Source organism: Vespula vulgaris, chromosome 1 (genome assembly GCF_905475345.1).
Source record: "Vespula vulgaris chromosome 1, iyVesVulg1.1, whole genome shotgun sequence".
NCBI classification, from domain to species: Eukaryota; Metazoa; Arthropoda; class Insecta; order Hymenoptera; family Vespidae; genus Vespula; species Vespula vulgaris.
Window position 1 is genome coordinate 7,283,075 of NC_066586.1, and position 22,825 is coordinate 7,305,899.

At 40.5% G+C, this 22,825-nt stretch overlaps 1 protein-coding gene across 7 annotated transcripts in view; it reads left to right on the plus strand.

The window, feature by feature from the left end:
* The window catches only part of LOC127062484 (uncharacterized), a 313,355-nt gene that overhangs the window by 101,447 nt on the left and 189,083 nt on the right, over window positions 1-22,825 (plus strand). Inside the window, exon 1 of one of the 7 annotated variants that reach the window (XM_050990890.1) lies at window positions 1,129-5,635. The exons of 4 other annotated variants lie outside the window; for them this stretch is intronic. In XM_050990890.1, coding sequence (XP_050846847.1) covers window positions 5,630-5,635 — 6 coding nt within the window. In that variant the 5' untranslated portion in view covers window positions 1,129-5,629. Of the gene's footprint in view, window positions 1-1,128; window positions 5,636-22,824 lie in introns of those variants that run through there. 2 more of the 7 variants (XM_050990835.1, XM_050990842.1) reach the window with 2 other exon arrangements.

Sequence of the window (22,825 nt, forward strand, 5' to 3'; positions counted from 1 at the left end):
GAAACCATAGCTAGTTTTTAACTATATTAAACAAGGAAAAGGAAAAAAAATAATACTAGTCATATTTGCGAATTCTGAAAGATTCTCATAACGTATCTTTCCGTTCAAATCGATAATTTTATTAGAGTTATAATATAATTAGTCGGTAAATTAAAATTGTTATTTAAATCGAAACGTTGGTTTTCTGATTTTTTTATTGTCTTTTTTTTTTCTTTTTCTTTAGATATGGTTATCGAAATATAAAAGTGTCGCGATTAATGACGATCTCTTAAATCAATTCAATGATCTCTCTACGTCAATAATCATCGATGTAAGCTATTAACGATTCGTCAATTGATTTACACGAGATATTTCAATTTTACGAAACGATTCGAGTATATTGAACGCAGACGTATTTAATCTTAAGCGCGTGCGTGCGAATTACTCTTCTCGTTCTATCTCGTTCTTCCACTTCCTCCGTCTGTTACCTCTCCGCGCGAGTCTGGTTATGCAATGCGCCGATCGAAAATAGAAAGCATTGACGACGAAGCTGACGACGAGGATGACAACGAAAAGGAACGCAAAGCGACGTCTTCTTAGAAACGGTAAAGAACAAAGCGAGCCACTCTTCGTACGTTTTCTTTTTATAGCCTTTAACCATTTCGCGAAACTTTCTCTCTTTCTCTCTTTCTCTCTCTCTCTCTCTCTTTTTCTTTCTTTCTCTCTTTTTCTTTCTTTCTCTCTTTCTCTCCGCTTCTCTCATTATTCTTATAAATTCTATCAGGCTTCGTACTCGAAAAAGGAAAAGTAAAATTTTTATTTTCTAAATCGTTTGTTTGTTCTCTTTTTTAACCTGGCACATATTATAAATAATTTAACTCGAGTTAAAAGTAAAATGAAACTTTAAAGTAACGATTCTTCCACTCTTTTCTCATTTGTTCAAATCATTCGCGTTTGTATTCGCAATGAAACTACGAAGCCACTTCACGCAGAAACCTTAAAATACTTGTATACTACTAAAGCATTTTTACTATGTGATATAGAACTGTGGATCTACGAAGCTTATTTGCATCCATACATTCATACGTTTATATATATATATATATATATATATATATATATATATATATATATATCATACATACATCCGTACGAAATATAAAAATGGAAAATATAAAATTCGATAAAGTTATGGTTAGTCAGATAACAAAAATTAATATTTTTTCAAAAGTCGATATATTTGTTTGTGGACGATATATACACACATACACACACACGTATATATGCAGGGTAATTAAATTTTGTTACACATATTATATATACATAAGTTGATACATGTAAACGTGTCAATTACATAGGTCCCGAATACATTTCTTTTGTCCAACACAACAATAAAATGAGAATATCGTTTCAGGGTTCTGTCGGTAATTACTTCCTTGTAACGTAATAGGTAAATTTCGGTATTGTTTTAATAACAATAGCGTATTATGTTACTATGTATTTACATCGTCGATGAATTACGCGTATCGGCCTAAAATGGGCTTGTTAGCTAACAAACCGATCGAATATCAGCGGAACCGAAATATCGGTGCACACGGTAACGCAATATCGGCCACGTAATTAGAACGAATAATAGAAAACTGCAAAAGTTCAGTAACGGCCATCGAAACGATTCAGCTCCTCGATAATGACCGTTCATTGAAACTGCGCTCGGTGGAAAACGAAGCTCGTTCGATATCGAGGTGTCATCGCTCGTCCGGAACCGCGGCTTGAAACGCGTCCGATCAAAGAGAAGCTCGAGCCGTTGCATTTTATGCAAAATTCCATAGGACGCCTCCACCGCGGAAACGATTTATGCGTCGGACGTGTCCATCGAAAGAGCATGCACGAATAAATATATAAATAGATAGGCTTAGTACCATCGACGATTATTATCGTTCAACAGTCGGAAGTTAAGAAAGAGATTTTCGAATAAATTTGCTAAAACGCGAAAGCATATTTCATGCTCATAGTATATCAATAGTAAGTTCCAATTGTTACTATTTTATATTCAAAAAGGGAGAGTATAAGAGAGTGAAGAACGAAAAAGAGAGAGAGAGAGAGAGAGAGAGAGAGAGACAAAGGGAAAGAGAGAGAAAGAAAGAAGATTCGATTTCATGCACGATGTTGACGAGGAGCTAGGTGATAGTGGGTGGTGATGTCGACCGGAAGGGATGAGTAATAGGGAGGGGAGTCGGCACAAGACACGAGAGGCAGGGGTTGGAAATTCAATGTTTGCCACGGAGACATTAAACCGAAGCTTGTGTCAATATCATCCTCGGCTTTCGCTACTCGTTCAACCACTATCCACCTGTGTCAGCCCCATTTTTTGGTCTCCTGTTAAATTTTCAAATTTTGTTTTTCCTACTGCCTCTCAGGCCTTTCTCGATATTTTCAATTAATCGTTTAAACGTGCCACACCATTTAGGAAGATCAAATTGCTGCATAGATTCGTTTGATATCCCATACAAAGAGACTTTTTTCTTCTTTATATATTTTCCTCATTACGTTTCTCTAACTCGATATTCTTCTCTATGTTTCTCTTTCTCTATTATTTTATTACTATATCCTAAGAGTCTTTTTTCTTTACCTGTTGTCGGAGGTATTTTATAAATGTTGACACAGATAATAATTCGAAAAATTCTTTTTCGTATACGTATATGATAACAAAAATGGGAATATGTATGCGCGTGTGTGCTTGCTTTCAACAACGTTCGTTTATCCTTTTTGAAATATGGTAAATTATGGCGACGCGTAATAATTAATCGGTGAAATTGTTTATCATTGGTAATACACCGATTTAACAATGATTCGAGAGCAAAGGATGCGAGTTTCTGCAATCGTTATGACGAGTCATCGCATAATCTGCGGATAGATGAAATACGATTTATCGATAATTACTTATCGAGGAAAGTTCAACGGACGTAAATGGATTCGATTAGAAGGAAAGGATGGAGAGTGGTGTACCTCGCACGGTTATAAATATCGACTTTAAACAAAGACCCACGGCGTTCGTTTTATCGTTTCCGTTACGTCACGGGATACACGTACACATCGTCCATTATTCGAGCGACTTTTCTTGCGAATATCGAAGGATTTTATTCTCGCATAGGCGAGAACGAAATGAAAAGAAAAACCTTTATCAAGCTTGTTCTCTTAAGTCGTTTTCAAGGGGTTAAAAGGGAGAATTCATCTAAATTAAAACAAAGTGGCGTGAACGCACGTACCTAGTATGTACTACGCATGGACAATGGGCATGAGCTATTATCTTCAAGTATTTACGGTACGTGTACGGGACAGAAAAAATCGCGGCAAATAATTTAATATAATTAATAGCGCGCTGCTTTCGGACGACGAATTTCAAGCCCGACGAATTTAATTTCGGTTCTCTCATTGCCTCTTTCTCTTTCTTTCTCTCTCTGCCTGTCTGTCTCTCTGTCTCTGTCTGTCTGTCTCTCTCTCTCTCTCTCTCTCTCTCTCTCTCTCTCTCTCTCTCTCTCTCTCTCTCTCTCTCTCTCTCTCTCTTTCTCTCTGTCGGCTTGTTTTCGCCCGAAAACGCGCATTCCCACTTTCGAGTGGCACCTCTGTCGTTGACCCGACATCGTTCGTGGAAAATCGGCTGGACAATTCGATCACGAATAATCGATAGGAAGAGATATTCGAATCGCTCGTTTGTTGGCGTACGATTAGAATCGATTCGATTTAGACGCCCGACGATTTTTCACGGGAATAGGTATAAACGTGGAATCGGTTCGTGTCGCGTGGTTTCACGTTTCGATCGAGGAAAAACAGAAAGAGAGTGGAAAGGATGGTTGTGCGTGGATCGATAAAAAAGGGCAAGCCTTCGGGAGAGGAAATAGGAAAGGATCTCGAGCACGAGATTAGATAGAAGAGAAAAAGCGCGTGCTAGGACGGTTTTGATGGTAGCGTAAGAGTAAGCCAGGAAAAAAGAAAGGATAGAGGCTGAGAAAGAAAGAGAGAAAGAGAGAAAGAGAAAGAGGGAAAGAGCGAGAGAAAGAAAGAGCGAAAGAGAAAGAGAGAAGAATATAGAGCGAGCAAGCGATGCGGCGCGGCGTGCCGCTGGCGGTTGAATATAGCATCGCGGATGGGTCGATAACGCGCAACTCTCTCCGCTCATCGCAGACTCGGCGATGCCACGCTGTGCCGTGGCCTCCTAAGCCGAGTTTTCCTCCTCTCATTCCGTCGTAAGCCCGCACTCTGGCACATCCATCCGCCGGCGCCGCCACCACCACCACCACCTCCACTACCACCTCCACCACCGCCGCCACTATCATCACCACTATCACCACCGCCACTAGCACTATTACCACCGCCACCACCTGCACTAACCGACCGACCGACCGATCGTACAACCGGCCGACCGAACGACCGACCGACCGACCGACCGACCGTTCGACCGTCGACGCCACCACCACCACCACCACCACCACCACCTACCCTCCTACTCGTTGCGAATACCGTCCAACGGCGGCCGAGAGAAAGCGAGAGAGGAACGTCACTGCTAGAGCGCCGTCGACTTTCGACCGCTGTCGAATCGTCTGGAGCGCGCGCGCGCGCTCGCGCCCCTCCGCAGACGAAGAGCGAGAGAGAGAGAGAGAGAGAGAGAGAGAGAGAGAGAGAGAGAGAAAGAGAGAGAAAGAGAAAGAGAGAGAGAGAGTAGTTTTCGCGGAAATCGCGGGTGTGCCATTCCTTTCCTATCGAGGAAGAGGAAGAGAAGAATAGCGTGCGAACGCGCCTGCCCTAACGAGAGTGAGAATCAGGTGGTCGCTCCTCCTTCTCCCCTCCTCCTCCTTCTCCTTCTCTTCCTCCTCTCTTCCTCCACTTTCCCCTCCTCCATCTACTCTTCGTCGTCTTCCTTAACGTGACAGTGCACGTGAGACTACGTCGGATGATTAACAGGTTGTTGCCGATACCTTTACCTCCTTTCGGCCACGGTGTATTCTCGCGGTGTTCGAAGCGGAAACGAGATCCTTTCTTATTCCTCGGGGATCAAAGAGGAAACGTGTCCGCGCGTTCGTTCAATGCTTTCCTGAGTCAGCGATCGCTGTGCGTGTCGGGAACGATATTACGAGCGTGCTCTTTTCTTTTTCGAATTAATCGAAATAATCGAGTCGGTCAGGGACGAGCATCGCGACGATGCTCGTCGTCGATGTATCACGCTCGTCGTGTCGTCGTCATCGTCGTCGTCGTCGTCATCGTTGTCATCGTCGTCGCTCGAAAGAGGTCGGCCGATCCTGATCTCTCGAGAGCATCGCTCCTGGATTGCGGTGTTGTTAATGTGTGAGAAAAGTGCGAATCTGTGAATTCTTCTGGAGCTATTTATACTTGTCCCGTTACGCGGGCAAATATCGTACTATATTATATCTTTGGGCCTTTGGGATTTTGATTCGTTCTTGATATCGAATGATTGAAATGAACGGAACAGGCTCCAAGTGGAATAGCCTCGAACGAAGATTATCTTGGCGTATCTTCAAAAGTTCGAGTCGCAAGCCGACAATTACCTTAGAAGATCCTGATCGAAGTCGAAGAGGAAACGAGACGACAATTTGATGTCGACGTTCATCTATCGAGTATACGGAGCGTCGCGGAAATGCTTGTACGTATTTAAAGTTTCTACGTCTTACGTAGGAGAGAGAAAGAGAGAGAGAGAGAGAGAGAGAGAGAGAGAGAGAAAACATCGTCGTTTTCGCGTGATAGAAAAGAAAAAATTGACGAGAGTGAAAATTTCACGCATTTCAGTTCATCGCCCTCGAGATAAAACGCGACAGTGCTCTTTGAAGGATTTTCGATAAATAAGAGTGCAACGTGACGAGTCGTTTGAAACGAGTGCCGAATCAAAGTGCTGTGATTGCTTGATTTTGACGCGTTTTACGACGGGCTTTGCACGAAAAGTAGACGTTATCCTATCGCGTGTATTGTTTTAAAACATTGGTGTACGTATAGAGGTACCTGTGATATAGTTTAATGTTGATTCTTCTGACGGAGAAGATAGAGAAATAAAGAAAGAAAGAATGAATGAATGAATAAGAGAGAAAACGAAAGTAGAAAAAATAAGAACAAGTAGTATTTTGCCAAGGCACGAAACATTAACGAGTCACGAGAAAATGAGAAAATTTTCTTTGTTGTTCGTTTGAAGGTAAGAGCCAGCGCGTTTTTCCTTATCCACTATAATCCTTTTTCCGGACGATCGTTTTTCATTCGTAAAATTATGCTTTCCGATGAGTACATGCATCCTTATCTACTACGTATATACATACATATATATATATATACGTTACATATATACGTACGTGTAGATCGCGTTGGTTCTCTTTCGACGAGTCTGCAATGTCCTGGCTTTTTCTTACCAGCCATGTTTCGTTTGTTAACGATCACAGAAGAAACTCTCAGCTTGTAAACGGACACGTTCTCAGAGAAGATGAAGTAAATCTCGTAATAGGGAAGGCTTTGAAATCGGAGACGCCGAGTTTATAATAATCATTGAAGTGGCTGCACTTTTGGAGCTTGCGTCGGAAACGAGCGGAAGCAACGTCGAAATAACTTTTATTTACGTCACCGTTACGACACGCGCGTCTCGATGACGGACGAAACGTTATCCTCCTTTGACTCTTTCTGTCGTTTTTCAAAATGAACCGTGTGACGTAGAAAATATATTGAGATAGTTTCATATTTTTTTAATGTTTTACCTTAGTTCTCGCTCTCTATCTCTATCTCTTTCTCTCTCTCTCTCTCTCTGTATATATATATATATATATGTCTTGTAAGATATATATGTATGTATATGTACATATATATATATATTTTGCTTCTCGTTTCGATTTTGCAGCCATACGAAAGTCGATTAAAATCGCGAGTCAACGTTCGCTTCGAGTTTTCGGCGACGTATAACGTCGAAATATTGCACTTCGATTTTCCGCTTTCCGCGAGTCGAGGGATTTTCGTAATAACGTCACGTGCACAGCCGCCGGAAGAAAGAGTGACAGAGATAGAGTGTGATAGAGGGAGAGAGAGAGAGAGAGATAGATAGAGAGAGACAAAGAGAGGGAGAGAGAGAGAGGGAGAAAACTCCGTCGGCCGATGGATCAAAGGGAGAAGACGGGTGCCTTCGAGCGAATCGTGCTTTTAATTTAGCTCACGAACCAGTTGGCCCTCGGGTCGAAAAACGAACGTGCCCACTTGGAGTTATCCTCGCTCGAAAGCGAACAGATACTCTCACCGAAATGTCTCCCATTCCATACTCGAGGATCCGGCAAGAGTCTCGCGACGTTCTCGGCTCGACACGAATCTGACGAAAAATGGCGCTATGAAGCGCGATATTCTCGTTTCGTTCACGAAAGTCGATCGAACGATTTAAACGCGCGAACGAGTTCCCTCTGCGCGATCAATTGTGACGTCCGATAGATTTATTTTTAGAACAAACTCGTGATTTAACGCACGCCAGCGCGATGTAATTTATCACGTCCGACTTCTACTTTGTATCTATCGAGAAATTTCACACATCCGCGAGATACTACTACTTACCTTGCCACCTGAGGAATCTTACCGCGACAGCTGTCGTTGTCGTCACATACGTAGGATAACCCGAATCGGTCTCGCGAATTTATGATAACGCTTTTCGTTTTCGTAGAAGAACTTGGCAGAATTTCAAGAAGAAGAAGAAGAGCTGCTACGGGGGTTAGGATAGAAGTAGAAATAGAACTGGTTGTAGAACGTGAGAGGCCAAATGGCTGTATAAGGAAAAGGACAACAAGTAGAAGAAGAAGAAGAAGAAAAAGTTGTAAGCCAGCAGTTAACTCGCGCGATAAAAAGTTTTGATGTAATGGGGGAATGTATTTGCACTTGTTTTTTTTTCTCGAACGCGATTGGGAATTCTAAGAAAGAGTGTTCAAAGGGAAACCTTTGGAGTAACATGATTAATATTTATTTTTATTATCTTCGATCTTTCGTATACTAGATCGATATCTTCCTTCTTTCTTTTTCGAAAGATCAATCAAGAATTCCCTGTACTGATATACTTAGAGAATGTTGTATAAACGTTCTGTAAACAGCAATATCACTTATTTCCGTTTCTATTGCTTAACCTTCATAAGATGTACTCATCTAGCTTTGCTTATACGTTACATGGAAACGTACATTCACACAGTGCCACGTGTTGTACCGTCGTGGATGCAGCGACACGAGCGCGAGGGTGAAAATACAAAGAGGTGGGGCACGAGATGCTGAATTTCAGAGTTTGCAGTTTATCTTGGCGCATTTACAGAGGTACAAGGTAGAATGTGAGAGAATAGGTAATGGTAGTGGTTAGTGCCAATGGTGATAGTGGTGATGGTGGTAGTGCTAGTGGAGAGAAAAGGATCGAACCGTGGTTTTACTGCTGTTGTTTCGACGAGGATAAGAGGAAGAGGAAAACCTACCGTCGTATATCTCGAATAGAAGCGTAACTTGTGTGCATGACAAAACGAGGGACCGAAGGAAAGAGTAGTCGCTTGTGTTTATGGATCGTAATGGACAGAAACAGTGAAAAATGCTTCTGATAGTACTTAAAAACTTCTTTTTTTTCTTTCCCTTTTTCTTTATTCGAAAAGGAAGAGAAAAGACGAAGAAGATCGGGCTCTTTCATTCGGAAAAATTAATTCGAGTACAGGCGTCGACTCGAAATTTGTCGTACGTTTCGAAACAACGATAGAGTGTAACTACGATGCGAAAGAAATTCGAGAAAAATGAAAGTCCGATGATCGCTATTCCATACAATTCTAATTTTTTTCCGTTTCAGTCGAGACGGAACTTCTTTTTTTAAAAATCATCTTCCACAGATGCGAAAGTTCCATCTCTCGCAAGGCTGCCTGCCTCTTCGTTGCATCGTCGCCTTTCTCTCATCGAATTTTCATGCCGCGATTCCATAGCTCCTCTAAGATTTATATTTCTCGGGTCGTTATCGAATTTCACGTTTTTCTTCTTCGCTTCGCAACGTGACCCCATTTTCGAGACGACCGATAGTATTCTCACTGTTTCCTTTCGAAAAATGCATCATTCTTACATAAACAATATAATGCCAGATGTTTCCAAACGTTAAGAAAAAAAAAGAAGAAGAAGAAGAAGTAGAAAAAGGAAAAAAGCCGTCTTTGTGCGAAGCAAATAATCGAATTTTTTTTTTTATTTAATTCGACAATAATGATTTCGCTTTATCGTGAAAAATTCATCGACGATCATCGGGTCGTCACAAAACGACATTCCCTTTTTATCATTTTTTCCATTATCTTTTTCTTTTTCCTCTTCCTCTGTCTGCTTCTCTTACTTTCCCCCTCTCTTTCTCTCTTCCCTCTTTTCTCTTCACTACTCGTTCCCACTCGTTCGATTTCGGTCGTTTTCTACTAGCACCTTATCACTTGGCATGGCTCCAAGCTCGCGTTATCGGACTCTTTTGACGCCAATTACGTGATTTTTCAAAAAGGCAACCTTTTGCCGGCGAGACGCTCATATCCTATATCGTGCTATGAAAAACGAAATATCCTATCGTTATAACGACGCATTATAAAAGAGTTAGTTTCTTTGAACCATATTTAATACGATGCGATTGAATGTAGGTCAACCGTTTGATATAAATAATTCGATAAAGAAAATTGTTCCGTACAGATTGATAAACATCATTCCTACATTATATCGGTTTTTCTATTTATTTATAATTATATGAATTATAATGTTATTTATAAATCATATTTTCTGTAACGATTTAAATATTTTATCCGATCTACCGAATTATAAGATATACATAATTTTTTCGTAAAATAGGACGATCAAAGCAAAACGTTTTAATGATACAATATTAAGTTAAAATTCGTATTTCGAAAACTTGGAATAAGAAGATATTATCGCTTAAATGAAATTTAGTTAGTCACGGGCGTTTACGTAGAGCTTCGATCATTGACGTCAGGGAGACTATATCGCGGAAGCAGAAATTACGATTTTAAAAGGCTATTGTTACATTCGCCCACAAGAGCTCTCAAAAAATATAGTCGCGAAGATATCTGTCGTCGTTCGTCCGCATAAGTTTCAGAGACGAGTGTCTCTTCGTCGTCTAATTAGTTTGAAACTAACGAGGAGCAGCAGCTTCGTACTCGGTGCACAGAAGGCTTATAACGACGCCAATTTTATGTTTAACTTTATATACGCTTGGAAGTGCCATTGACGCCATTACGAAACGATGGACGCGACGTCTCTCTTTGTCATCCTTGCTGATTGTGACATTTATCTTCATCTTCGTACATTTGGGACATCATTTGAACGAGTAGTAATGTTATCATATACCGTGCACTCGTATACCTACAGATGAATCAAATATTCATTTTTGATCTAGATAAAATACTTTCATTTATTTCTTTTTTTTTCACGTATAAAACTTTGCTTTACGTTATTCTTTCTTTCATTTCCATCAAGATCAACTCCTTTCTCTTATCTCATATTTATTAATTAACCTTAGAGACACGTTAAATGCTTAGATTGCACGCAAGCCGCGCCGATTTTATTCCTATATCCATGTGTCCTGCTGTGTATGCACATCTAGATACGTAGGCATAGGTAATGCAACCGTGCATTCATAGCTATGCGTTTAACCTTGCCCTCGCAACCGCGAATAAGCTCTTCGGTAACACTATGAAGATGTGAGTCGGGGGAAATGAATTAACATGCTTAATTAGACGCTAGAGGCGGAACGACTTTACAGCCTTCTCTTTCTCTTTCTCATCTTTTCCATAATTTAAGTACTTCGTATGTTCCTATATATATATATATATATATATATATATATATATATATATATATATATATATATCCCTTCAGGTATGCTTTACAAGCACATACAAGGCACTTAGCAATGCCTTCACTCATCTCTGTGGCTTTTAGACTTTAGTCCAGTGTCTCCATTCGGAACAGGATCAATGATTTCGCAAAACTGTAGTGCTTATTACAAGTTTACAATAATCTTTAGTAAACTCTCTTAATATTTGCTTCCATCATAATTTTGCTTCATCACGATCTCTAAAGTTATACTATTTCTGTTAAACCTTCATATTTTATTAAGTTCTTCTTTGAATTTCAGTAGAACGTCGTATTAACGTCTATATATCCGGATACTTATTATTTTATAACTATTGTATCGTTAATTACTTCGTACGATTTTGTAGTTATTAATTACTTGATATTCTTTGTTTAATTTCGTTTTCAATGCCCTTCAGTAAGTACAGGTTTCAAATTTCCAGCATGATAATTTCATTATTTACTTATCTTTCGATATTTACTTCGCTCATCGTTCTTATCTCTTATTTAGATGTTGTATTTAATACTCGTTGCATCGAGAAGCGATTCAACGAGGACAAACGAGGACTTGCTAATTAGTCCCGACGAGTCGACGGATTCTCTCGTTGGAACCTTTGGGTTTCTAAATACGTCGTGTTCTTTCGTCTAATACTCTTATCAAAGAAGAGAAGTTCATTTCGGAGAGTAGGGGCTTTCGACGAAACGCGCAAATAAAGTTTACATCTTCTTTCTTTCTTTATCTCTCTTTCTCTCTTTCTTTCCTTATCGCTCTTTGTTTCCCTCTTTCTCTTTCTCTTTCTCATACATATATTTTTTATTGAGAAATAAAGCAAAATTTGTATCGATAAAACTTACAACAAACGTTTGTATCGGATGAAAAAAACAAAAAAGAAAGAAAATGGCGATCGCGACGCATCGTTCGAGTTGCAAAGCAGCAACGATGCCCTTCATCCTACGCTAACGTTACGGCCCTACGCGTGTATCGATTCGTCTTTCGAACTTCGAATTCCAGTGCGCGCGCGCCTGTTCACGTCGCGAACGCGAACGAACGTAGAGAGCCATAAATGCGTCTTACACTCCTTCTCGTTTTTCCTTCTCGTTTTTGAATCTATCTAGGTACTTTTCTCCTTTTCAACTTTTGAAATCAAACGAGAGCTCGACGTGAATTATTCGACCGATGATAAATAAGGAAAGACGACCGAATAGACGTAGAGATGTGGAGATGAGAGTGAGGGTAGCGTAACGGATGGGTAGGCAAGGTGAAGAGAAAGGAAGGGCTCGATGAAACCGTACGAAGGGGACATGCAAAAAGGGATTGTCAAGAGAGATGGATGTCTCTGGCTTTTCGTGCATCTCTCATATTGCAACGCTGGGAGAGAGAGAGAGAGAGAGAGAGAGAGAGAGAGAGAGAGAGAGAGAGAGAGAGAGAGAGAGAGAGAGAGAGAGAAAGAATAGGCTGATATATAAAATCCTTATGGAATTTTCAATGTATCCTTATAATAGATGATTAGCTTTTATGAACTTGTATTTTATTAGAATTAGAAGAGGACACCTACATTACGTATATATTGTCCGAAGATATAAATTATCGATGTCATGTTTGTATATACGTCCGTGCCCATGTGTGTTTGCGTGTTAATAAATTTTCTTAATATTGATACGTTTCCATTTCGAATGGAAAGCAAATAATTCGCGATCACTCGAAGTCGGGTTCAATAAGTCTGTACTCCAAAAGGTTTCCGGAAGACTAGGCAAAAGGTCAGACTTCCAGAAAGTTCCCTTGGAAGAGGTCTAAAGGGTTTCCAAGCGAGAGATTTTGCCGCTCTCTCTCTCTCTCTCTCTCTCTCTCTCTCTCTCTCTCTCTCTTTCTTTCTCTTTCTCTTTTCGTTAAGCTCTCTTTTTCCGGAGATATATATATCGGTACTCTTCTCCGATTTTCTCCTCGTTTCGTTTCTTCCGCCGCAGCGATTTCCTGCCTCTGACACGGCCAGACTTTTAATTTTAATCATCGACCGGGGAATTATAAAAGTTACCTCCGCTCGAGGACGCTTTCAATTAAGGATTTCCGTTTCTCTCGGGACGATCGGCCCTTTCTTGAAATCGAGGTCAAAGCTTCGCTACAGGATCTTCTGCGTTTTTCTTATTTTTCTTTTTCTTTTTCTTTTTTTTGCTTTTATTTTATTTTATTTTTTTATTTTTTTATTTTTCTTCTTCACTCTCCTCATATATTTCTCTAATCTCTCTTTCCTTTAAGTGCGTCTGATTTAAGCGAAATTACCAATGAAAATGTTTCTACTTATAATTCACGTGGACCAAAGTAAAATGAAATCTTAACGAATGTGCCTGTTCGTTAATACGAAATTGAGATAAACGTTTTCGAGTAAACCTGATTTGATATTCTCTTCTTAATGTAAATAAACTATTGGAAGTGATCGAATGATTGTATCTCGTCGTTGACCCATCGTTTTTGTTTGTGCGCTTTAAACTTTCCATCTTGCAGTAAGAAGTGTAAAGTTATGCAAAGTTATATATTATTTTTCCCGAAAGACTTACGCGATGCAGCTGCACTCAATAGTGGCGGCTCTCTCGCTAGTACAGATGTACATTTATATCAAGTTCACCTCGCCGTCTGCTCGCGTTTCTGGCATGCGAATTAGGAAGCAACTGTTGGCAGTAGTAGTGTATCAACGGATATTATTTATCGAGTGGAGTGGTGTTAATTTATTGTTGTGATTACCTCGCGAGATATATATATATATGTATGTGTGTGTGTGTGTGTTATATATATACACATACATACATTCATACGTACATATTTATGAATGGTTTATTTTCAAGTCTATTTTTTTAAACTATAAATTGTTCAAATATGAAAAAAAATCACGTAGAATTGTATTAACATTAACGTTAACTTGACTTTTTTTCTTTAAAAAATGAACTTAAGTTACTTTGCAAATAACTGGCTCACACACACACACACACACACATATATATATATATATAACTATTTATATTAACAATAATAATAATCATCATCATTCTATCGATACATGCTTCGTCGTTTAATATTCTCGAAATGAGATGATGATTCTAGCGTCAAAAGAAAGAGATATAAGAGAGAAAAAAATAAGAAGAGAAAAGAAATCTTATGGCAGGAAATTAAGCGATAACGCGAGCTAGCACAAGTCACACCGCGAGATGCTGTTCATCTCAGAGGACTTTGAAGTCCCTCGGATTCCTTTTGTGCGAACGAATGCAGCTTCCTGCTAATCTTGTACTTCTTCCAAGAGTATAGTACCCAAGAGAATAAGCTTGGAATGGATGATACTGTATTCTCCAGCTCGCGATAATCTTTCCACGAATTGGAATATTCACGTAAATACGATATCGACTGTAACTTTATAGATAGAAGTTTATATCTTTGCGTATCTTTGTATGCATGAGTGTGTGTGTGTGTGTGTTTGTATTTGTGTGTGCGAGTGTACGCATGTATGTATGGATGCGTCCATCTATGTATCCTGTATATACCTGTATTTATACTCTTAGAATGGATCAGCCGGCTTTCATAGTAAAAGCGACAGTAAAGTTCCGCGCGGAAACTTTACAAATTTGTTAAATTGCCAATTTACCTTCCAAACTAGCGCCGCTCTTCAACGTCGTCGCTTCCATTCCCAGCGCCTTTCTTCATCCACATCTTCTACTTCTTCTACTTTTTCTCCTTCTTCTTCTTCTTCTTCTTCTGCTCCTTCTTCTTCTTCTTCTTCTTCTTCTTCTTCTTCTTCTTCTTCTTCTTCTTCTTCTTCTTCTTCTTCTTCTTCTTCTTCCTCTTCCTTTTCTTTCTCTTCCATATCTCCTGCCTTCGTAACATCCACCTTCTTCGGCCTGTTCCATAAGCTCCACCACTCATATCTGCTTTGTCTTTTATTAACGAATCAGCGAACTTTTTAATCTTCATTTCCATCCAATTATGAGAGAGAATTAATTATGGAATTTTCTTCGGTGGAACTTGAAAAGTTTCTTCCGTCTCTCTCTCTCTCTCTCTCTTTCTTTCTTTCTCTTCCTCTCTCTTTCTCTTTCTCTCTCTTTCGATGCGAGATGCGTCGTTAACTCTCCACGTAGGATCAAATGAAAGTTCGGATTTTGTAGAACGTGGGAATAGAATAGGCTATTATCATAATCGAGTATTCTCTCTTTCTCTTTCTCTTTCTCTTTCTATACGATATGCTTGTTCACAACAAGAGTTTCGCGTAATACCACTTGTATCGGTAGTAAAGCAGGCCGGTTACCTATCGGTTTGGTTACCATTGCCTACACCCAATATCTGGAGGAAGCTTAATCGTCCTGGAATATAGTATTCGCTTTCGGCAGTAAGCCTGGGCACGTGTAATTAAGTGCAATGGGAGTATTCCGAATTGTCGTCGCTTAGCTCCTGCACTTTCTCTTCTCTCTCTCTCTCTCTCTCTCTCTCTCTCTCTCCTTCTTCTCCTTCTCTTCGATCGCATAGAAGCACACACATACACAAAGATATTGCGTATAGAAGCGATAGACGATGAACGCGTCGTAGTCGTAGCTACCGAGTCTATTCGACGTTTCATTTCTGAACGCTCGAGAAGAAGGAATAGTGAGAGAGAACGAAGTTGAAAGGCTTTCAATTCGATAAAACGCTTTCAGCAAACTTCAGACCAGAGCAATTAACGGAAATTAATTCTCATTTCTTTATCGCCGATGGACTGGCATTTCGTTGGCACTTTTCTTATTCGCTACCTGCGACACTCTATTCTATTTCTTATACGATCCGCTATTATTATTATTATTATTATTATTATTATTATTATTATTATTATTATGTTATTAAAGAATTGAAATTTTTAAAAAAGTCACATTCTCGTTTCTGAAGGTGTTCGATCCTTTTTGATTCGAGAACGTCGATCTTATTTTGCAAACGCTTGAACGCAGCTTTTCTTTTCCTTTTTTTTCTTACGCCACGCAGTTTTCCTGTTGTCATTTATCGTTTAAAGAGAAAAAAAGAGAGTAGACGTGACCGCGTTCCATTTGGAGTAATTTCTTTGAAACATACTTGGAAAGAAGTATGTTCCGTATGTTTCATCTTTCTTTTATCTACGCATTATTGTGTTCATCTCGTACGTTACGTACGCAAATGGGACGTTCGCAAACTCGTCTTCTGCTGGAAACAGAAACGTCCGTTTCGTAAGGAATAGAAAAGCAAAGAAAACCTCTTACGAGTGAGTCTCTCTCTCTCCTTTGCCAAGAGTAAAGCGAGATTCGATTATCTTTTTAGAATTGACTTCTATTCGAGCCGAGTAAAACTGTGTACGCAAAAAGAGAGAGAAAAAAAAGAGGGGAAAAGAAAGAGAAAATGGATATAGAAATAAAAAGACAAAAAGGAGAGATGTAGAGAGACAAACGAAAAAAGAGCAAAGAAAAAGAAAAAGAAAGATCTCGCGCGCGAAACAAAAGCGAGCCGAAAATCGCGAACGGGCGAGTCTCGTATTCTCGACAGGAAAAGCGCGGACAAAAGGGTTTAGAGGAGGCCTATAATTCAGAGTTGATGGGTGGATGGACGAATGGGGTAGCAGCTGGAAGCGTAGCTGGCGAACGCGAATGCAGCCGAGCGCAGCCGAGTTGTAGGTAGGTAGGTAGCTGGGTAGGAGGATGAAAAGGGGAACTGGAAGGGAGAATTACGAGGTCACTTCCGGTGGCGCCTGCACGAGCTTCCGCTTCCGGTCGCGCTATTCCCTCCCTCCCACCTATCTACCCCTTCTCACTTACTACGAATACTACCACCCTCCAATCCTCTCTCTCTCTCTCTCTCTCTCTTTTACTAGCGGGCACCATCACGATCGGCATCAACTCAGCGGTGGGAGGCGATGCTAGCGGAGCTTCCGCAAGTCCCCGGTGCAACGAAACTTCACACAATACCGTAACTTGGCCATTACTGTCGCGTGCCTCTATATACTCTCGACTATAGCCTATCGTCCTTCGCTTACCTCGCTTTCTCTCTCTCTCTCTCTCTCTCTCCTCCCCTTTATTCCTAACGGCCACTCCATCGAACTGGTATTAGAGCCACGCTTGCTCGATAAATCGATGTCTACGATTTTCAGTTAGGTAAGCTGTTACTATCCCTTCGTACGCTCTCTCCATGCTTCGGAAAACATACCTATCTACCGTGGAATACTCTCGAAAAGTTTCTTCGGCGTTCGGAACGAGACCAGCTGATTTTGCGATAAAGACAGGGATCTATCGATCCCATTGATCGATCGATCTATCGACGAAAGCATCGGTACGAAGCGACGTTCGTCCCACGTCGTACCTACTAATGTCGTTGCGTTCGGCACGTGTAAGCGACTACCACCGAGTAAGAGACGAAAGAGAAGAGGAGAGAAGTGGTATAGGAAGAAAGTAGGTCACGATGTAAATAGTCGGACACGCTCGCGCGCTTACCACTGTAACGCTACACGACCTGACGCGTTACCTCTAATGTAAACACGTCGAAAGCATCGTGACTGCAGCATGGTTTCACTAATTGGAGAGTCCTCCGTATAGTAGGTCTACGCTTTCATTCAAGATCACTGCCATGCGCGAATTATTAGCGATCGCCGTTAAAGTAGTCGTCCGTAACGAGCACCGCTGCTTTACCGCATTTCGTAATACCAGCTAGCCAAGGTAAAAGGCATCACGCTTTTCAAAAGCATTACGAGCGATCGTTATTCTTACGTCAACCGCGATAATGACGATACAGGGTCGCGCTGCGACCAACGATTTCGCGTATAACGAACGACAGCAATTATAGTTAACCGGGAACGCAATTTCCACGGATATAGTGACCGTGAAACGATTATTGCTCTGTTGGGGCAGTTCGTCGCGCTGAAATACCGATTAACCCAATCAGCTTTGTTGCTGGGAACTTCGCTCGTATAGCCTACAATCGGGTAATATTTATGGTTAGTTCGCGCGCGAGTCTACTCGGGTTGGTTTGATACGCCAGGATTTCGCTCGATCAGAAACAGACTTTTTCTTCGAGCGAATCGAATCGATCGTAGAAGTACACACACGAAAGGAAAAAGAGAGGGAAAGAGAAAAATCCTTTCTATTTCCTGAACGTTCTAAGAAAAGAAGTTAAACGCTTCCATGCGAATCAAAGAGAGCGCGAATGGTCTCACACGTCACGACGATGGCCACACACACAACACACGGTAGCACGCGTTCGACTCGGTGAATCAGTTATTTGTCGAGTAGAAAACGCCCGCTACGGGCAACCGGCCAAGGAATGCAGACGTGGTTACGGACGGATGTGCCGAGACCTATCGTAACAGCCCCAAACCACTACCACGGAAAAACAAACCACGCGACGAAAACTCTAGTCGCCAATCGATGTACGTTCTCTCTCTCTCCCTCTTTCATACTCTCTCTCCGTCACCCTATCTCACTCCTTTTCACACACGCGCGAATCATTACCCAATACTCCCAGAGGTGCGTCTCCATTATTTATTTTTCAACGTTTTCAGCGATCGGGTCACTTACCGAGTGACGTTATCGTTCAACGAATAAATCGCGCGAGCGATACTTCACTCGCAACGATCCTCACGCATTCTCTCATTTTTTTCCTTTCGAAAAGTAAATTAATATCGCTAATGATAGCGCATTAGCGGGGCCGTTAAAAGTCAGAAATGGAAATATTCGATGTCCATCTATGTATATCAAAGCACGTAACAATAATGCGTACATTAATCATTACGGATTTTGGATTATCATTAGTCCGTCGAAATTACGAGCCACCGCAGAATGATCGAAACGAATAATACGTCTGGTAGTCCTGATGAACTTCTATCGGAATAATAATATCTGACCGACCACGTTCGGCGAGTATCATTGGAAAAACAGAAAGCGCTCGATGAAATATCACATTCCACATAGACGTGGTCCAACTAACGACGTTCCCTACCAAACGAGGAGATTCGAACGAATCACGTTCGTAGATTTTAACGAGCAAACTAGAAGCCACCGCTTTCTACCGTCCTGTTTCGAAATCAACCGACGAGAGAAATATACGCGGCAATGGAAATCGACGTCCCGAACGTCCCATCGAACTTTTTCAAAGAGCTCTTTTCCGAGTACGCAAACGTAAGAAGAATTTTTTATCTCGCTACTATAATGAACGAATGTTTTTTGATCGATAAATACTATTGATAGAGATCGCCGAAGCGAGTACAAACATTGATCGTAAAATGTATCTGTAACTTTGTATTTTTATCCCTTCTAGAACGTACTCGGCTATCTTCCAAATATATGTAGCTAAGCCCCAAAGGTTTTAACAAGTTTATTAATTTTACAATTTTATGAAATTATTCTTGCATTTATTCGTTCACAGACAGATCTGTTTAAATATCGAATAAATACTCAGGCTTAGAGTTTGTTTTAAAAGCAAACTCTCTACTTACCAATCTCTATACAAATATTTAAATGAGAATTTTTCAAAACATTTTCGTACCGTGTTACATTTGTGTACTCGTTTGGGGGAAACGAAGCTTCTTGTTTTTTTTTTCTTTTTTTTTTCTCTTTGACCGTTTAGATCTCTTAGAACTATTTCTTGGAAAATAGTTGGCCATTTGTCAGTGAACGGTGATCGTAGCCCATAATATAACGGGTCGTGAGATAAGTTACTACGAGGGACAAGCATTAATTTAAGGCTGAGTTAGCGCGCTGGTGTCGAGACGCGACGCGAGACGTCGAGCCGCAGAGAGCTACACTGCGTTCGTGCTTTCGGATCTCTCCCTCGAGGCTATTCCATCCCGTTAACGGATAGCCATTGCCCTTAGATGAATCGATCCTTCTTAGCTAGAAACCTGTGCTCTCTTTCTCCCTCTCTCTCTCCCCTCTCTCTCTCTCTTTTTCCTTATTTTTTTTCTTTTTTTTCTTATTTGTCTTTCCTTTTTGAGAAACGAGTGGAAAAGAGAAAGGAAAGTTGTCGGTGTTGCCTTGAAAAAATATGTTCATCGTTGTTAATCAGGCGTGTTAGAAAAGTCTCCTAAGCCGAAATACGTTACGAACGTAATCGTTCTTCGAAGTTCGTTCGAACGCCTTTAATACGTTATACGCCGACATCGATATATGCAGATAGAGAGAAAATAGTGAATTGCAAAAAATGAGATTCGCAGTTCGCATAGAATTCTGAAACGTCTCGAAGGAGCTCAGGAAAATCGATGTAACTTTTGCTCATTATACCAAACTCGTCGGTATGAAAAGCGGGTTTTTGAGCGGATAAGCGGATGGTAAGCAAGAGGCGCAGTGCACGCAGTTGGGAAGGTTTTCAGATGGAGGGTTAGAAAGAGCAATTCAGCGCCCCCGGCTTGTCTTCAAAACGACCCTGAAACTCGCGTAGTCACGCAAGCACGCGGAATACGGTGTTCGGTATATTCTCATTCTCGACAATGTGCTTTAGACTTCCCCCCTATATCAACGGCTCCTAACGATGCTGCGGAATTTTAATTCGATTCGCACCACCGCGAATGCCTTTGGATGAACCGACTTAACATGGTACAAGGAGAGATATGCGTAGTACGCGAATCCGTTTCCATTCCCAGCACGATAAATCCTTACTCGATATAACCCAATTACTTTTCGAGTGGGTATATTACACAGGTACGTACAAAGTATGTACGCGCACGTACATCGTGATGTAGAAGGGAAGCTTTTTATCAAATGTTAATTGGAAAATGGCACTCGAAAGTCCGAGGGAAAAGTTATTTGGCAAAGCTGCTCTCTCTCTCTCGATGGTAGTAAAAAACTACGAACAGCCTGGTTTCATTCGCAATGGATCTTTTCTCTAAAAGTTTCGTCGACTTGTTTCTCGATGAATATCCGTAAATCCTCGGGAAAAATAAATCCTTCGCCGATTAAAGTAAAATCTCTGATTCGTAAAAGACCTCTATTGTATGTAAGTATACGGCGAACGTGAGGGTACACGCTTTTTCTTTTTTCTTTTTTTCTTTTTCTAGAATCTTTACAAATTATTATCGTCGAAAGAGTTCTCTCTCGTTAAAGCGCTTCTACGGAAGTTGACACGGTGCAGGATGCGAGGATTAGAAGATCGACGTTTTGTTAGGGGTGAAGGAAGGCGTTAGACCGACAGTAATAACAGGCCCGTCCATCAGAAAAGAAGGTTCCACATCGAGAAGCGGTAGACTACGTGGCACTATGCTGGCTCAACATCGTTCTGTTGAGCGACGGTTATTTTTGTTCTCTTTCAATATCCTGCTTCCGCAACGATCTGTCATCGACGACTTCGGAATCTTGCGGGGCCGCCGAATTCGTTTATCTGCTCGGACGATATTTAGGATCATTTGGAAACGAACGAAGAAAATATATTTTAACTATATTTTAACGAAGATCGACGTTTTCAAAGGCGAACGTAATATATTTCGTTGCGATCGCAATCGAAGAACAACGAACCGTGCTCACGTATACGAACACCGCTTGTGTGAAATTACGAAACGTTCGTCGTTTCGTTGCTCGTGTTGCGGTATGCTCATATTATATATACATATATATATATACATATGTATATATCTATGTATATGATAAACGCTCGTACACGTTGCGCATAGGTACGAACGTATGGGCATCCGCGTATATGCATCACGTTCGTGGCTCGCACCAGAGAAAATTTCATGCGATGCATTAGTACGATCAAACTATGAGCAAACCGCATGTGCGCGTGAGCGCGTCTAACCGCTCGGCTTATAACTCAACGCCTCTCTCCCCAAATCCTCGGACTCGTCAACGTAACTTTTCGATAACAATCGTTAAGCTCTTTTTGGTCGTGCTCTCTCTCTTTCTCTCTCTCTCTCTCTCTCTTTCTCTTTGTCTCTGTCTCTCTTTATCAATACCGACAAATTTGGAAACATTTTGTGCGAACGTAAATGCGGCCGCGTAAGCCGCGTGGGCTTCACCAAATGATCCATGATGAATGAAACTGTATTCTATTGATAGAATCGAATACGACGCTATCCAAAGGTACTACCGTATTCGTTTCTTGAAGGATTGCCAAAAAATGCGCATAGCCACTTCTTGACTTTTATTCGTCAAATAAACGTAAGTGCTCTTTTGTCTCTTTGATGGATACAAATATTAGTTTTAATTAACGCATTTATATTCGCGTTTACGTTAGCCAGAATGATTCTATAAAAAGAAAATATTTACCCATTTACTTTAATTGAATCCAAATTTTTTTATATATTTTATTTTTTTGTTTTTAATTTATTCCATTACGATAATTAATTATATCATACCTCTTTCTCGATCTTTAAGCAATAGTAAAAATGTTCACTGTGTTAATATGTTTTGTATTACGTTCATTCCTTGATCCTGCTTTGAAGAGAGAAGTAGGACGACGCGTGGCAAACCGAAGGGATCGAATTATCTCTAAAGATCATTGAGGACCCGCGAAGATCGTCGACGCGATGTCACTCTCTTAAAGTCCGTGTCGTGTAACGGTAACGTGAAACCTTCGAAGTATCGATTCGCGTCGAAAGTTTAATTTATTTGCGTACGTAACACGATCGTTTCATTGTCAGCACCAACGTCGTGAAATTTGAGCAACCTCTTCATAGACTACCAGCAAATAAAAAGGGAACATGCTCTTTTCCCCTTTCTCTCTCTTTTTCTCTCTTTCATTCTTTTTTTATCTTTTCTCTTATTTTTTTTCATTTTTTTTTTCTATTGCATTCAATGCTAATTAGTATGGATATAGAAATTGCTGCTTTAACTTGCTTACATCTCTCTCTCTCTCTCTCTCTCTCTCTTTTTTCTTATCGTTCGTCTAATTAATAATTCTGTCGCTGTTTATGTTACTCCTTCTTTTAGTTGTTTTCTATAATTATTGCAATTGCAAGAGTTGTAATAAATTAGATACTTATTAACTATCTTTTCTTTTTTAAGAATTAAAAACGTGATG